Raw genomic sequence first — 18,046 nt, 5'->3', positions numbered from 1 at the left:
ACAGCCCTGGGTCAGAAGCAGTGTCACAAGACACAGCACAGCCACTTCATTAAATTAGCGACCCCCCCCTTTCCATCCCCTCATGCAGAAAAGATGAGGAGAAATTCCTTCGGGCTGCGTCAATTTTTTCTCGTACATACTCCCTCACCCCCTCATCAGGCACAGGTGAAATGGCAGACACCCACTCCGCTCATCTGCAACCCTATCATCTAAGCTCCTCATGGATGAAGGACATCCCTGTATCCCACCCACAGCCCTGGATCAAAAGCAATGCAGCAAGACATGGTACATCCACAGCAAGACCACTTCACTTAATTGGCAACTCCCTTCTCTGTCCCCTCATTAAAATCCCTTCAGGCTGTGTCATTCCCCATCCTTGAGTCACAGTACCATCTATACTATACATTGTCACAACACAGGCAACAGTCTACAATTTCTATAATGCCTGCTATTTGGGTAATAACTAAGTTTCCAGAGATCATTATCTCCTGCTCTTATTATGGAGCACAATTGTCAGAGGATGCATGGTGGTTAGCTAGAAAAAATTTAAGTTACTGTTAGTGGGAGAGCCAGTGACTTGTATACTGTCAGTCTCAGTCACTTTCTCAGTCTTGGCAACCCGTAGGTGGGAGCAGGTCCCAAGATGCACCACTTGGCAGTGGATAACCAGTTGGTCCTCCTTTTCCAGGTTTCCAGTCCCAATATCTCACTCCGAAATCCTGCTATCCTTTTCTTAGTAGGTGAATGAGGCAGAGGATCAGTGAACCTCTAAATTAAATTTAAGGCAGGTACTGGATACCTGGGGGGTTGACCTTTGCTCCTCAGTAATTCAAACTGTAACCAGCACTTAAGTCAGTTGATGGATCATAAACATGGATATACAGACACTCTGTGTGATGACTTTTTTATTATAACATCCTACTCCAAAATTTTACAACCTGAAAGAGTCTAGGATGACAATATTGAATGCTACTGTGGATAAGGCAATACTGAGTGGTGCGGTTTAAGCATCCACCCCTACCTCTTCAGCTGCCATGTGTGCAAAGTGGGTATAAGGACTTGCATCATTCCCACTCTACACACTACTTCCTCAGGAATATTGGAAACGTATCTAAACAAGCCCCCTGAAAGGCTGAAGGCTGACGCCACCTTTCTTCAGACTGGAGAGTAAGTTGAGTCGTCACCACAAGAATTAAATCCTCAATCGTACTCTATCAGCCTTCAGCTCTTCAAAGATAGGCTAAAACAGTGGCTCTTTCAGTCCACACTTATTGAACTGACACAGTGCTACTTGATGTCTTTCACTGCCCTGGAAGGCCACCTGACAAGAAGCAGCACTTGGCAAAACCTCCTCCTACCCTGACTTAAGACCATTGCACGCACAAAGTTTCTCTTCATGTATATACAATGCATAAAAAACATTGGCCTTACCTTTTGTTGGGTTTATTTCTCATACTTGAGCCATTTCATCAAAACCCTCAAATAGCAGACCAACTCGAGGAAACAAGGACTTAACATGTCAGCCACGGCAAATCACTTCCCTTCAATTCTACAGTTGCACAATCTATAAACCACTTTCCTATTCCATACGACTCATGTTAACTCCCTTACTATATTGCACACTTTCTCCTAAACTCCTACACAGTATCTCATGACATCCAAATGTGGACATTTGGGCAATTACAATAAAGAATGTCAACATATAAGAGTGGTTTTAGACTGAACCTTAAGAAATTGTATTAGGGAATTATCAAGCAGTGGGATCAAATACTTTACATAATTTTTTTGACTTCAAAATGCATAGAACGTTATTTACACATGATTATGAAATTTAGACTAATTATACAGGCTTCTACTCATGAAGTTAATCTAGCTACACTTTCCTGGCATTCACAACATTCATACTATAGAACTCCCAATGCTTGAACTAATTTCAGGAATGTATAACAAAAAAAGGTTACTAAAACCTCCTTATGTTGAAATATTCAAGTGTGCAGTGACAGCATCCAGACAAAGATCTGGAAATTCTCACTGCATCAGTATTGGAAGAAAGGAAAAAAATAATAATAATAATAAATAAAAATAATAATAACAATTGTTTATATATCACACATTAAATATGCAAATCCTTAACCAACAAAAGTACAACAAAAGAAATTATATGAACACAATTTCCTGTATATCCACTTGTGCTACAACCAACATGTGGAAACGACATGAAAAAAACTATATTAGAACAAAATATACTATGACACATTCCAAGGTTTAACCCTGGAGTTGAGACTGTTGACTTCTAAGAGAGTTGAGGATGGCAGTATGGTCAGGCTTGGTGTGAATATGTGTTTTGTGTCCATGGCTGGCACTGATTTAGATAATTAGTATCAAATCCTAAGTCACCATCATCTTCAAGAAATTAAACATTTGTCAGGACTGATGTTGCCGTCTGCCTTTTCAATTTCTAGTATGGCACGAGTAAATATGTCCATAACAGCCTGAAATAAAAATTAAAATATGAATTATTCAACCTCTTTTCTTTACAAAAATGTCTTCACATTGTAAGTCATAAGGCAAAACAAACATTCACAATTTTTTTTACCTCATTCTGTTTTGCTGAAGTTTCTAAAAACACAGCTTTCCAGGTCTCTGCTAACTTCCGTCCTTGATCTGCTGTCACGACTCGCTCAAGCTGCAAGTCCAGCTTATTGCCCACAAGTACAACTGGGACCCTTTTTTGAACAAGCACCATTATAATCCACCACATCCAATCCTAATACTCAACTTATCCATGATAATAACAGGAGTTATTTATTTCTCTTTAAATTGCAATCCATGTTAAATGCTTCAACTCACGTCACTTTGCCCATCATGTCTAGAATCTTGTCGTAGATGACCTTCACAACTTCAAATGACTTCTCAGATGTAATGGAATATACCAAGACAAACCCATGAATGCCAAGGCAGTACTGAGCAGGGAATATACTATACTCATCTTGACCAGCGGTGTCCACCAATTCCAGTCCATACTCCTGCCCTCTCACCTGCAATATATTTTCTTATGAGAATTTGCAAAATTGAAATTAATGCCTATGAGAATTGATGTCTAACTCACCTGGACATATATACCAATCTTGTCAACCAACTTTACACAGCTTTCAGTGTTGGGAATGTTTGGGAAATGGCTTATCTAGTATCCATCTCTAATCTAATGACATGAAATGGCTACAACCCTTCTCATGCTCTAGAATGGGACTGACAAATGCCCACTGGCAAATATGAAAGCCAGTAATAAAAATGCAATAGTTAAATATAAAGGGTATAATACCACTCCATCCTATGTATCTGCAAAGATTACAGAGCAAGATGTCTACTTCAAGTCCAAATAAAAAAGAAAATATGAATAATCAACTATACCTACAAGAAGCTTTTAAGATGAGGTAATTAGGCATGCATATCAAGTTACACAGGTGTGCATTCATAACTAGCAAAAAGCATTCTCCTGGAAACAAGTTCTGTCTTCTGTGGCGCTGATAAAGTTTCCTTCCATATATTCAACATTATCAAAAACGTTAGTAAAATCTAAAAACGTGCCTCAGCAATCTTGTACAAGTGGAGATTTGTCTCCAATGATATAAATGCTGAATTGATGTCGACAAAACAACTTCTATAAACTTCACATCAAAGTAGACCGGATAGAGTACACACATGAAACACAGCAGGTAAGGAACCTCCACCAGGAGGCACATCAAGGGCATATATTCAGGGTGTGCTGAGTTTACGCTGCACATCTTCAGCCCGAGAGAGAAATGCATGATAGTTATAAATAAATTCAGGAGTAAATGGGGAAATATTTTTCTTAATGTTTTTAGCCCTGTTATAATATTTTCCTCTATAGGTGTTCTGTAGAGGCACTACACACCCAACAATTAACTGTATCACTATGCAGTATTGCACATATGGTGGGGCGTGAAGTGAGACTGTTGAAAATATAGGCCTTAGGTGTGTGGATCAACACACACACACTGCTAAGTTCATTTCTGCTGATGAAATTTTATGTTGGCTAGAAGGTATAAAGTGTCTTTGCCATTCATTATATGGGCATAATCAAGACTTGCAGGAATTATAATTTATTATGACACCAAAAGTTATTAAACCACTCAATCATAAATATTGAGTGCAACCTCAGTCACAGATGCTGTTAATGAATGAAACAAACTGAACTCTGACCTTGAGTCACCAACTCAGTTTGAAGAATAACTTGAACTGTATACATCTGAGTTTGTAGACAAAAAAAAGTCCATGAATTAGTGGAATTCATGGAATAACACTGCCTTCATATTGGTTTTAAAGAAGCATTCCTGTTGGGTGAATAAATCTTAATCATACCAAGCAACACAGCTTCAGCAGGGGACTCATATTCTGCCCCAAAGAGGGTAAATTCATGCTACCATGGAGCACAAAGTCAACAGAAGTTGAGTGGCCTCAGTCTGCTCTCCATTGAAAAGAACTTGCTGACTTAAGTTAAACAGAGGCTCTTTCTATGATGAAGTCAAACAAGTTTATATCCCAAAGATGAAGAATAGAGGTTAATTACAAGTATGCCAACCATCCTACTGTATAATTTAGGCAAGCTAGTCAAAATTAATCAATTTCATTATTTTAAATCTACACATATAATTTGCTTGATTTTCCAACTAACAATATGAATAAATATAAAAATATTACTGTACACACTAACACAAATGGTGAAGAAAATACTAGTCACATTAACAAGGCCAAGAATGTATGCAGCAACACTATGGTCACCCAGTACTAAAAAGAATACAAGGAAAGTTGAAAGAATCCAAAGAGCAACTATGAATATGGCCCCAACACTTTCAAAGCTGTCATACAATGAGATTGTCAAAACTGGAATTAGCGACCCTGGAACAAAAAAGAGAGAGAGGTGTCTTGTTGATCATCTATAGAATCATGAGAGGCATGGAAGTCATTGATTGAGAAGACTTACTACATTGGGATATGAGAAATACAAGGGGACATGAAAGGAAGCTCAAAAAGGACAGTTATAACAAAGACCTGAAAAAGAACAGCTTTCCCGACAGAGTGGTAGATGTATGGAACAAACTGGACAAAACAATAGTGTGTAAAAACCATACACAAATTTAAGAGCAAACTAGACAATGAGAGATACAGAGCTGGGACACCATGAGCATAGCTACCCTTCCCATAAGATACAACTTGGCAAATGCACACACTTCTAGAATCTTGAGCTGCTGTCATACATTATCTTGTATTTCATATTCTGGTTTAGTTTATCAAGAGTATTAATATTTTAATGATTAGTACTACTTTCTGTAGGAAGTTGTGGAGAGATGATAGAGGTATTGGTGATTTGTTGTCCAGGATTTGGTGTAGGGTCAGTGCTGGTTGATAAGGTAGATGACAAACAGTTTGCATGGTATTGTTTAAATTGAGTCGTTTAGCAGTATGTGTGATATTGTGAAAAGGGCTTTACATTAGCAAACATAGGGGATTTGTTTCCTGCCATGAGGTGACTATGTAATGGGAGTGTCCTGCTCTCAGGCATATAAGCACTGTTTAAAAACATCAGTAATGTTCATGTAAAGATACCCATTAATGTATAAGGAGCTTGATCACTTTTAGACATTCTGTTGAATATTGTTCCCAGCATCTGTTACATATAGCCTTGTTGAGGGAATAGATGACAGTACATAATTTGTCAGTTACCTGGAGGCTACAGGCCTTCTGCAAGAGACACCAGGGGCAACTGAGTGACTGGTTGTCTTTTACCTCTTTGTACTTTTTCTGGATACCAATGTGGTGGTGGTGGTGAGGGTTCCTGCCACATTTTCCCATGTATATCTCTGCTTCTCCAAAAAGTTAAAGCATAAGAGGCTATGGAAGGAGTATTCCATAGAAAACCCTGGTAATTAGATCATTAAATGTATGTGGTTGTGGTACAGATGAGAGTAAAAGAGAAGAGATTGGTGGTTTGTTTGCGAGAACAATGATGGAAGTTAGCATTGAGACTGAGTTGGGGGGAGGGGGGTTTGAGTTTGGGTAAGTGGTGATGTCAGGAGTGATGAGGGGCAAGGGAGGAAAGAAATGGCTCTGCTAGCAAACGATGAGATAGGAAAATACATGATGGAGTGGAGGGAAGTGTCTTCAAGGATAATGTTGGCAAAGGTGAAATTGGGATGGGAAATCTGGGTCTTTATGAGTGCATATAGTCTTGGTAGTGAGAAAAATGATGAGTAAAGGTAGAGAGTTTTGGGAGGAAAGAAAATGTACTGATGTTGGACAATCTCAATGTGAAAGGAGATGAGCCAATTGATGTAGTAGTAGGAATGTTAAGGTGTCAGGCAAGAATTATAGTGGAAAACTGATATTTATGCGTTTAAGAGTTTATGATGAAAGTGTCAAAGAAAAGAGCTAAGCATAACTATAAATAGGAATGGATGGTGGAGGGAAGGGTGGTAGAGAGGGTGTTAATGGATTATGTATTGGTACCCAAAGGAAAGATTGGAAGAGTTCTGGATACTTATTTTTTCTGGGAAAGAGAATTAGGGTGTCAAATTATTTTTTGGTGAAAGGGAAACTGGGAGTGGAGGAAGAGGAGGATGGTGGGGGAAGTGCTGAGAATAAACAAATTGAATGTGAATGATAAAAAGAAAGAATAAGCTGAGAGAAGTGTGAGAGGTGGTGATGGATAAAGGTGAAGCAGTAGAAGAGGAATGGGTACATTTCAAGGAGGATGTGACAAAATGCACAACATTGGTACAAAGGAGGAGGATGGGAGGAAGTGGGAAGGTAGTGAATGGTGGGACAGAGAGGTGAAGGCAGTGCTAGAAGAGAAGTGTGCATATGAGGATTGGTTGCTAGGTAGAACCGGGGAAGCATATGAGAAATGAAAGCATAGCACAAAGTAAGAGGCAAACAAAGGTAAAATGGAGGAGTCTGACAATAGAACATTGAAAATAATAAAAAGATGTTTTGGAAGGAAGCAGAGAAAGAGGGGGGCAAGTTAGGTAGAGAGCAAAAGGATAGAGATGGAAGTAAAAGTGGTAAGAAGATGGGTAGAGTATTTCAGAGGATTACTGAATGTAGGGAAGATTGAGGAGGGATTAGTTTTGGCAGTGTGAGGTAACAGGAAGTTGACTGTGATGGGAGTGAATAATGAAAAGTTTATAGAAAAAGACAAGGTAATGAGATACAAAGAGCTTTGAAAATTGTGAAAGCGGGTAAGGCACCTGGGTTGGGTGTCTAACAAGGGGAGTAATGGTTATATTGAATTGGCTAGTGAGGTTGCTTAATGTGTGGAAGGGAAGTACACCAAAGAACCAGAGGGATGCTTGCAAGTTCTGTGTCTGTAGGAGAGAATGCTGCATTACCAACTCCTCAGTTTGAGCAGCAAGTTTCTGTCAACTTATTAGCAGATTAATGGAAAGATGGTCGGAACAGATTGTCAAATGATATCAGTTGGTACCAAGGATATTTGGTGTTTATAGTGTGACTATGCCAAAGTTGTTGGAGTGAGTAATGAAGGGGTAAGTAAAATCCTTGAAGGGTTGAAAGGCTGAAGAGTATGAAAATATGGGGTAGTGCTAACAAAGAGTGATGGATGTAAAGCATACAAGATTATTACTGATATACTATGGAAAACACCTGTACTGTGGCACTGCAACCTGTGCAGATGCATATTTAGAGAAATGATACGAGGGATTGGTGATTCAGTTACCATGAAAGTTGGAACAAGACAGTTTTTTTTCTAAGTCTGCATTGGTAATTTGTGAAGGCAACTGGATATATATATATATATATATATATATATATTTCCACCATCAACTCTCCACTATGATTCTTTCCTGGAACTCCACATTTCCCAACCACTCCATCGATTGGACCATTTCCCACCCTAGCATTAAGGTCTCCCAGTACTATTACATTGACATTTCTTCCTAAACCCTCTATGCACTCATTTAAATCTATCCAAAAGGCCTCCCTTTCTTCCATGCTCTTCTCACTGCCCGGCCCATATGCACTTACAAAGACCCACATCTCCTTTCCCAGTTTCACCTTCATCCACATTATCCTTGAGGAAACCTCCTTCCACTCCACTACCCCTTTACCTATCTCCTCACTTACTAGAATAGCCACCCCTTCCCTCCCTCGCCCTCTCTTCACTCCTGATAACCTCCCACTTACACTCCCAAACTTACACTCACCCTTCCCTTTCAACTTAGTTTCACTCAAAGCCAACACATCCAACTTTCTTCTCACAAACATACTACCTATCTCTTCCCTTTTACTCTCATCTGTACCACATCCACGCACATTAAAAGACCCAAACCTTAGGGTGCTGGCCGGAGGCCCTCCAGCACCCCTTATGCCTTTCCTTTTCTTTTTAGGAATCTGCCCCTTGGGGCTACAGGGAGAAGGATGCCTAGTCCCTCTCCCCGTCCCTTTCTTCTCGCCTCTTACGATCCAAGTGTGTCTAGATGTGTCTAGAAAGAGTTGATGATAGCAAATACAGTGTTTCGGAAGAAAGTCAAGCATAAGTACACATGGGAGAGGGTGGTGGAGGGAAGGGTGGTAGATAGAGCGCTAATGGATTATGTAGTGGTAAATAGGATTATGATAGGAAGAGTTAAGGATGTACATGTGCTAAGGGGAGAGGGTGGGGGAATATCAGATTATTTTTTGGTGGAAGGTAAGCTGAGAGTGGAGGATAGATGGAGAAGGAGGAAAGGGACAAAAGGTAGGGAGGTTCTTAGAGTGAACTCCTTGAATGAAAAGGAAAAGGAGAAGGAATACGAAAAGAAGCTGAAGGAGGAGTGGGAGGGAGTAAAGGATAGAACAGAGATGGGTGTGGAGGAGGAATGGGGATGGTTCAAGGAGGGAGTCTTAAAGTGTGCAAGGATGGTGTGTGGAACAAGAAGGACAGGGGGAAATAGAAGAAAGGGTAGTGAATGGTGGGATGAGGAAACAAAGAAGGTTGTAGAAGAGAAGAAGCGAGCATTCACAGATTGGTTACAAAAGAGGACAGGGGAGTCATATGAGATGTACAAAGAAAAGAAAAGAGAAGTAAAGCAAAAGGTAAAGGAGGCAAAGAGGAGAGCAGATGTGACATGGGGTAGGAGTATGACAGAAAATTTTGAAAGTAATAAAAAGATGTTTTGGAAAGAAATTAAGAGAGGAAGAGGAGGCAAATCAAGTAGGGAAGAAAAGGTAAAAGGTACAGATGGAGAGATGATAATGGAAGAGATGGCAGTGAGGGGAAGATGGGCAGAATATTTTAGGGAGTTGCTGAATGTGAAGGAGGATAGGGAAGGAAAGATAGCTGCAGTGGGAAATGCGAAGAAAATGAGAGTGATGAGTGAGGAGAATGGAGGAGAAATAAGGAAGGATGAGGTGAAGGCAGTTGTAAAGATGATGAAAGCAGGTAAGGCACCTGGTCTGGATGGATGTCATGCAGAATGTCTGAAAAAGGGAGGTTCAGTGATGGTGGACTGGTTGGTGAGGTTATTTAATGTTTGCTGGAGAGAGGGTAGAGTACCGGAGGACTGGAATAGTGCCTGTATAGTTCCTCTTTACAAGGGAAAAGGGGACAAGTGTGAATGTAGTAATTTCAGAGGGATTAGCCTGTTGAGTGTAGTAGGGAACGCTTATGGGAGGATCTTAATTGAGAGGATTAGGAGAGGAAAAGAAGGAGTAATTGGTGAGGAACAGTGTGGATTTAGGACGGGTAGAGGTTGTGTAGATCAGATCTTTGTGGTAAGACAGATATGTGAGAAAGCTATAGGAAAGGGGAAGGATGTTTTTTGGGCTTTTATGGATCTGGAAAAGGCTTATGATAGGGTAGACAGAAAGGCACTGTGGGAGGTTATGCAGATTTATGGGATAGGAGGAAAGCTTTTGGGAGCTGTCAAGAGTTTTTATGAGAGTAGTAGAGCATGTGTTAGGATTAGAAATGGAGAGAGTGAGTGGTTTGAAGTAAAGGTGGGACTTCGTCAAGGATGCGTTATGTCGCCCTGGCTGTTCAACTTATACATGGATGGGGTGGTGCGAGAGGTGAATGCTAGGGTAGTGAGTCAGGGATTGGAGATGGTTAAAGAAAATGGAGAAAAGTGGGAGGTGAGCCAGCTGTTGTTTGCGGACGACACTGCGCTTGTGGCAGGGTCAGAGGAGGGATTGAGGAAGCTGGTGGCAGAGTTTGGGAGAGTATGTGATAGAAGAAAGCTAAAGATAAATGTGGGTAAAAGTAAGGTGATGAGATGTACAAGGGGTGAAAGTGGCAGTAGACTGGAAGTGAACATTATAGGAGAGCGACTGGAGGAAGTGGATACTTTTAGATACTTGGGTGCAAGTGTAGCAGGAAAAGGTGGAGTGAAGGTGGAGGTAGAATGTAGATTGAGAGAAGCGAGTAAATGCCTTGGTGTTTTAAAGAGTGTAATGAGGAATAGACATTTGGGAATGGATGCGAAGAGGAGACTGTATGAAGGAGTGATTGTGCCAACAGCACTGTATGGGGCAGAAACGTGGAACATAAGAGAAGAAGAGAGAAGGAGTTTGAATGTGTTTGAGATGAGGTGTCTGAGAAGTATGGTGGGGGTTACTAGGCTGGATAGAGTGAGAAATGAGGAGGTGAGGAGGAGAACAGGGGGTGAAAAAGGATTTGGGAGATAGGGTTGATGAAAGAATATTAGGATGGTTTGGACACATGGAAAGAATGAGTGAAGAAAGACTAGTAAAAGAGGTATGAAAGGCAGATGTGGAGGGAGTGAACATGAGTGGACATCCTAGGATGAGGTGGATGGATGGGGTGAAGGGGGCTTTGGGGAAGAGGGGAATGTCTGTTGAGGAAGGAAGGGAGAGGACGGAAGACAGAGGTGAGTGGAGAATGGTTGTATATGGATGATGTTGTGACTGCATGAGGAGAAATGGGCGGGGGGGTGGGGGGTGGGGTAGTATGTGCGAGTAATTTTTGACGCAGCCCGAAGGGATTTCTCCCCGTCCTCGCCTTATATGCAAAGGGGGACGGAGAGGGGGGGTCGCCGATTAAATGAAGCAGCCTTGCTGTGGATGTACTGTGTCTTGCGACACTGCTTCTGACCCAGGGCGGTGGGCAGGGTGCAGGGATGACCCGTCATCCAGGAGGTGCTCAGATGAGAGGAAGGGTGGGAGGGGTGTGGAGTGTATTTGGGGATGTAATGGGTGGGAGTGTTTTTGTGCCTTTCCCTTTTTGGCTACCTCCCTTGGAAGGGGGAAAAAGCCTTGGTATATGTATGTATGTATGTATATATATATATATTGGGGGTAGTCTTACCTGGATTTTATGAAAGGAGAGTGACTGGAGAGGAATAGACATTTTTTCTTAATTTCTTCTCATGCCCTCTTAAGCCCTCCTAACCGTAATGAAGAGATCTCTTTTGTCAATGTAGTGTATCCCTTTTAGCAACCAAAATACTGTAATCATACCCTCTTTCAGTGTTACCAGATCCAGTGCTTTTAGTCTCTCCTCATACAGTTTATCCGCCAGGCTGGAAACCCTTTTAGTCCTGCCCTTTATATTCTCTTGATTTTGCTTAATGTCTTATCATTCTCTGTGGGGACCATACCACTGACGCATATTCTAGTCATGTACGGATCAGGGTTTTCTGAGTTTCTTCATCATATCTTCACCCATATAGTTACACTTTAATATTCTACAGTCCATACATCTCTCCCATACTCCTCCTGATATGTCAATCAGGAGACACGTTGTCTTGTATCAATACTTCCAAGTTTTTCTCCTCTTTTACTTTAATAATGGATCATGGAGAGAGAGAGAGAGGGAGAGGGAGAGGGAGAGAGAGGGAGAGAGAGAGAGAGGGAGAGAGAGAGAGAGAGAGAGAGAGAGAGGGTGGGGGAAGAGAAAGATAGAGAGAGAAGAAGAGGGAGAGAAGGAGAGAGAGAGGAGGAAGAAGGAGAGAGAGGGAGAAAGAGAGAGAGAGAGAGAGAGAGAGAGAGAGAGAGAGAGAGAGAGAGAGAGAGAGAGAGAGAGAGAGAGAGAGAGAGGGCGAGAGAGAGAGAGGGCGAGAGAGAGAGAGGGCGAGAGAGAGAGAGGGCGAGAGAGAGAGAGGGCGAGAGAGAGGGAGAGAGAGAGGGGGAGAGAGAGAGGGAGAGAGAGAGAGGGAGAGAGAGAGAGGGAGAGAGAGAGAGGGAGAGAGAGAGGGAGGGAGAGAGAGAGGGAGGGAGGGAGGGAGGGAGGGAGAGGGAGGGAGGGAGGGAGGGAGGGAGGGAGAGGGAGGGAGAGAGAGAGAGAGAGAGTTTACCTGTCCCATTAAACCATGCAAGGGAACACAATGCCCATGACCACAAACTGTTATGGAAAAGTGAAGAGGTGGAATCCTAGTTGTGATGAAGGAGGGATTCAAGGAGGGTCACAGAAAGGAGGGATAGAAAAATGCAAATTGAATTGCCATTCCTCTTTGACTAGACATTAGCCTCCAATCATAAGAGAAAGCTGTGAATCTGGTCTGTAGGGATGTCATGTCACTGAAGTTCAAGTATTGACTATACAACACTTATACAGTCACCCCATAGAGGCATTTTGATATGAATAATGGTTGCTCAAGTCTCATTGAATGAAAACCTGCAGTCTCGTAAAAGTGTGTACATGTAGGTATCCTCTACATGGTGGTGAGTATGTTAATGGAATCTGAAGAGCAATGGGGAGAATGTTCTCCTTAATTTCTGTATTCCACTTCTAAGACATGCAGGCTTCCATCATTAATCCTTTATGACAGAAACATCAGAACAGAATGCCTAGGAAGTCAACTTCTGTACATCTAAAACAACTTACCTTCTTCAGCTTCAAAAATATAACAGATCTTGTAAAATTATATATCAAAATCACATTAAATATCAAACCCTTTTACTAGGATGACACTCATTACAAGTTCTGTTCTGGCTAATACTAGATATGAAGGTACAAAAAGATCTTAGGCCGAAGAGGTTGAACAAAAAAGTGTAATCAAGATGCAACTGCTACATCACTGTATACACTAAAAAATAAGCCATTGTGTTCCAAGTGAATTATTTTGCCATAAACAACTCACCTTCAGCTTTTTGTTGAAGGTGTTTTCAATAGTTGGATCATAACTGTCAACAAACTGTCCATCAACAAACTGGATGCAAAGTGATGATTTGCCTGAAAAGAAAAATATTAAATAAAACACATGCTATTCTAATATTACCTACACACAGACAGAGAATAGGAGACAGGACCCAATGAGTGTCGTTCCTTTTCTTGTATACTATAATTAGGTAAATAGATGTAAATACATGTTATGACTCCTATCCTTCTTGAGAAGAATTTTTCAGTTAGGCTGATGCCTGGGGGGGGTCTGGTGGAGTATGATATAAAACTGTCTTGGAGTGCTTGTTTTGCCAACATAGACTCCCCCCATTGAAATGACTCAATAGAACAGCAGCCCCCAAAACGTGCACCCACCCCTTCCACCCAAGGTGTGACCCCAAGGGGCAGGTACATAGTCTTCGGAACAGTGTTGGTGGCATGGCTTTCTTTGAATCCATGATTTCCTGCGGTAGATGTGTTCCGATTCTTACCATCAGTTTGGTTATGATAAAGAGGAGAGATATGAGGCTATAGGAAGTGGTGTTCTCTTTTGTTTTGTTTGGTTTGGTTTCTGGATGGAGATTGTGTGTGTTATTGTACATTACATAATATAATCCATTAATGCTTTCTTCCTCTCTACACCAACCACTCTGACCATGTACATTTGTGTATTTCTTTTTTAAACACCATCTATTATCATCATATTTCTTTCACTAAAGATCTCTTACCCCCCTGCTTTCATTCCTTCCTGACAACATATATTCATATCACTCTATCCACTGGCTAATCCCTACTCTTGCAACTGGAACCCAACACCACATTTCAAATCATCTCCAAACTCAACACTTATCTAAATTGTTCCAAAACTCTTCTTTTCCACTCACTTTTCTCACTATGTAGGACCATAGGCACTCACAAAAGACTCTACTCCCCAACCTATTCTCATTTTTACCCACATTATCCTTGAGGGTGCTTCCATTTTCAAACACTCAAACTCATCTTTCTATTTCAATTAATTTCACTCAATTCTAAACACATCCAACTTTCTTCTCACAACATACTACCATTCTCCTTTTTGCTCTCACTTGCTCCACATCCATACACAAAAACCCAATTAATATTGTTCTGGGATGATGTTACTTCTCAGATCCACTTTTGGCTCAACTCTCAGCAGAAAAAAAAAAAAAAAAAAAAAAAAAAAAAAAAAAGGAACTCCTTGTCCCCTCACTCTGTCCCATCTAGTTACTTTTTACAATACATATGGCCACACTATGGCAGACTTATTTACTTCCCCATGACAGAAACAAGAAAAAGAGAGGAAGACTTAGGAGTGGTAAAGAATAGATTCATAGGGATGAGCAAAAGTAAGAAAGTGGATCAGCATTCCTCTACGAGCAGATATTTGTCTGACAAATGAATGCTGTGTGGTTCTGGCCAAGTGATGTGCCTCCCAAAATACTGACTGCATGCTATGCAATCAATACAACTGAAATGTGAAATAATAAGAAATAGATGATACACTTCCAAGCAGGCATATCAAAACAACTATCTAATGAGGTCCAGAAACATATACAATAGTATCCCATGGGCATGTGAAGTGGATCCATTTATGTAGCATGTGTTATTGGTGAATGTGTGTGAGAAATTAAAAGCTTTCTACATGGTGGACATCTGTATACTTGGGATGGTTTTTATGTCTCCGGCTAGAAAAAGAAAGGGGTATAATAAGGCAGGCACCTCCTTATGTGAAAAATCAGAAATGAAAGATGGCGAGATAGTTGGAAATTGATAGAAAGTGGAGAGTTTCTGGGCGATCTGGAAACCAGGTACCACACCTTTGTGTAGTGGTGACCTCTTGCATCAAAGCAACATCAAACTCAGTGGGAAGATACATTCTCCACAATGTCTCCATTCTTTCCCTGAAAGCACTGTGGTCTCATCAACAAAATTAAAAACATTGTTGATTATGCAACAGTGATGAAGATAAGGAAAACAGCAGCAAGGTGTACAGTTAAGTTAATCACTGACAATACTTAGTTTTATCTTGCTATTACTGATAGTGATGAAAATTTTGAAAAGATTATAGTTTTCATGTGTAACAAGTGGATGGGTAAAATTCATCTAAAACTGAATGAGAGCAAAACTGAGTATATGTTGGTGGATAGGAAGAATAAACGAAGTAAAAGTGATACTGACAATGATATTAATGGTAACTTAACCATGTACCTGAGTATCCATGACAGAGGTACTATTTGATTGTAATCTGAACTTAGTCAGATTAACAACATTGGTAAGATATGTGGGTGATATATTATTATTGCTTTTGTTAAAAAGTATCTTGATAAGGTTTCTGTACAAAGTTGATTATAAATAGCGTCATTATAAGAGTGGACTACTGTAGCTCACCATACTGCATAAATGTCAGCTTAAGAAATTCCAATACATTATTAGTAGAGCTGCAAGGTTGATAAAGGTGTCCTCAGGTGGGAAAGAATCACTCCTATTCTGATTGAACTTCACTAATTGCCTACAAGAGTAAGAGTACATACAAATTCTGTGTTAACCCATCAGACTTTAATAACAGGTTGTCAACAATATTTGAGGGATGTATTTCAAGTCTTTAACTAATACATACATATACCAAGGCTTTTTCCCCCTTACAAGGGAGGTAGCCAAAAACAAAAAGGCATAACTAACTAATAGAGGCTATAAACTTAAAAACTGCTCATGGTGTCACGTTGTCTGCACCATGATGTTCTTTGAATGCTGGGTTTTGTGCCTTTATATTTGCTACTTATAGGGTATATATCAGCTTGATATTACACATACTTTAGATGGATAGTATCAAAAGCTTGAAGTCAAAATGATGTCATCTCATGATTTCACTACTAATGAAAAATATACTCTGATTTCTTGTAACAAGTCTTCTTTTTGGTTGTCCTGTTTTTTTGGATAGGATGACTTTTTGTATGAATCCTTGTTGTTTTTCTGTCATTTTTTGATTAAGTGATTTTTAAAGGTGAATTTTCATTCTTCTTTCACTTTCATACAGATTTTTTCAACTTTGATGTGCTTCTAATATTAGCTTTGTTATGTCTATATTATATATCATCCAAGAAAATTTTGTTGGTACAGTAAGTCCTCATTATACGGTACATATGTGTTCCTGAAAACCTTACCACAAATTGAAATTACCGTATACTGAACCCATTATAACATGTAATAATAGGATATGGCAGACGTACCTTCTCCCTGCTCTTTCCTCTTCAAAACATGATCGGATACCATATCTGTGAACTTTCCTTACCGTAAATAGAATCGAGGGTAGTAATTACCAATACCGTAACTGTGAATTTACCGGATAAAGAATTGCCGTATAAGGCCTCACTGTACTACAGAGTGATCTAGCGGAGTAGAACCAAATAAACAATAAAAATAATAAAATATCATAGAGAAAACCTCTTAATTTTTTTTTTCTGCCTCAACATTAAAAAACAGAATTTGTGAAGTTTCATCTCACCCTAACCTAACTTGAAAAAAAAACTAAGAAATTGCTATGCAAGCAGGCAAGACAAAAATTCATAAATACCTTATTGGTAAAACACAAGAACAATTCCCTTGTAATGAAGCTTTGCACGTTTTGTCTATTTAAACTCGGTAATCCTAAAAATGGGCACCCTTACGATTTACAGTAACGGTTAAAATTTAAGGGACTTCCATCAACTTCTCATATCTGGTTTCCTCATACAAATTACACTATTACATCATTACCTGCATCGGGTTTCAAAACATTTCATCAGTTATCCCTACTTTATCAAAGCAATAGCACTTTAAAATAACATATATATATCTATAAAATAATATATATACATCTACTATGTTGAAAGTCCTTTATGTAACCAGAATAACCATGAGACTACATAGTGTAATAGTTCACTAAATTTACCTTACCATATAACTACCAAACAACTTCCACAATGAAGAAAAATTAACATTATTTGATTCAAGTATTTGTGAATTTCTATCTGTAATCTAGTCACATTATAGTACATATATCAAAACAAGCACTGAAAATAAATAATTTTACCTATTATATAATATGAGGGAGTAATAAGTAACACATTTTCATCTTTGTATTCAATAATGTTACTAAATTTATTGCCCAACTATGACATAATCAGACTAGTATCATCACAAAACTTCTTTTTGGCCAAAAGCAAGCTGGATTCTCAAACAACCCATAATATCTCCTAGCAAGCATAGAATACACTTGAAATATCCACGTTGCTCGAAAGTCCAAACAATACGAGCAATTGAGGGCTGGGTATTTAGTTCGTAAGTTACGTTCGCCATTTCTGCTTCGACCCAGAGCATATTACAAAAGATTATAATCCAATACCCCTAATTCATATTGATCAAAGGTACATATGGCTTTAAAACCAATCTTGAAAATGAGGGCCATAGCGAATCATTAAAAAAAAAAACACCATCAACGAGGTAATCCCGTTGACTTGACCATCAGTGCCTCTGGTGCACACCTATTTACCCACAATGTTACCTTTGCATGCTTATCCCGGTTTTAACGTGTTAGTCAACATAAAACACCTGCACATACCAACACTCCTGTAGCCCATGATGGCTATCTTCCTAATTTTTGGAGGCATCTCACTTCAAAGAAAGCCGTTCTCTTGGTTCACGATTAACTCCTCACCTCTGCAAGGTTTACCCACTACGACTGAACACTACTCCGTACAGGAGCCTCCCTCCGTTTGTCTTTGATTTGTTTGGTTGCTCGGCAAGGATTAAATACAGAGTTGTTACGAGATTCGATAATATATTCTATTTTATTACCTAAAGTGGTGTATTTACTGTATCATATTAAACTGGAGAAGGATGTCCATTTTCTTT

General features: G+C 39.8%; 1 protein-coding gene across 1 annotated transcript; it reads right to left on the bottom strand.

The window, feature by feature from the left end:
- Positions 1 to 892: 892 nt before the first annotated feature.
- On the bottom strand, positions 893 to 17,941 carry Rheb (Ras homolog enriched in brain). Its single transcript, XM_076199856.1, has 5 exons — positions 17,754 to 17,941; positions 13,119 to 13,210; positions 2,851 to 3,038; positions 2,597 to 2,726; positions 893 to 2,492 (listed from the first exon to the last, which is right to left on the bottom strand). The coding sequence occupies exons 1-5, from the start codon at positions 17,800 to 17,802 to the stop codon at positions 2,406 to 2,408; spliced, it is 546 nt and encodes a 181-aa protein (XP_076055971.1). The 5' UTR covers positions 17,803 to 17,941; the 3' UTR covers positions 893 to 2,405.
- Positions 17,942 to 18,046: the final 105 nt, after the last annotated feature.

The sequence above is a fragment of the Oratosquilla oratoria genome, chromosome 16, assembly GCF_046742065.1.
Source record: "Oratosquilla oratoria isolate Oo_2021 chromosome 16, ASM4674206v1, whole genome shotgun sequence".
Classification (NCBI taxonomy): Eukaryota; Metazoa; Arthropoda; class Malacostraca; order Stomatopoda; family Squillidae; genus Oratosquilla; species Oratosquilla oratoria.
Note: the sequence above shows the minus strand (reverse complement) of the source record. Positions and strands in the feature narration are given on the sequence as shown.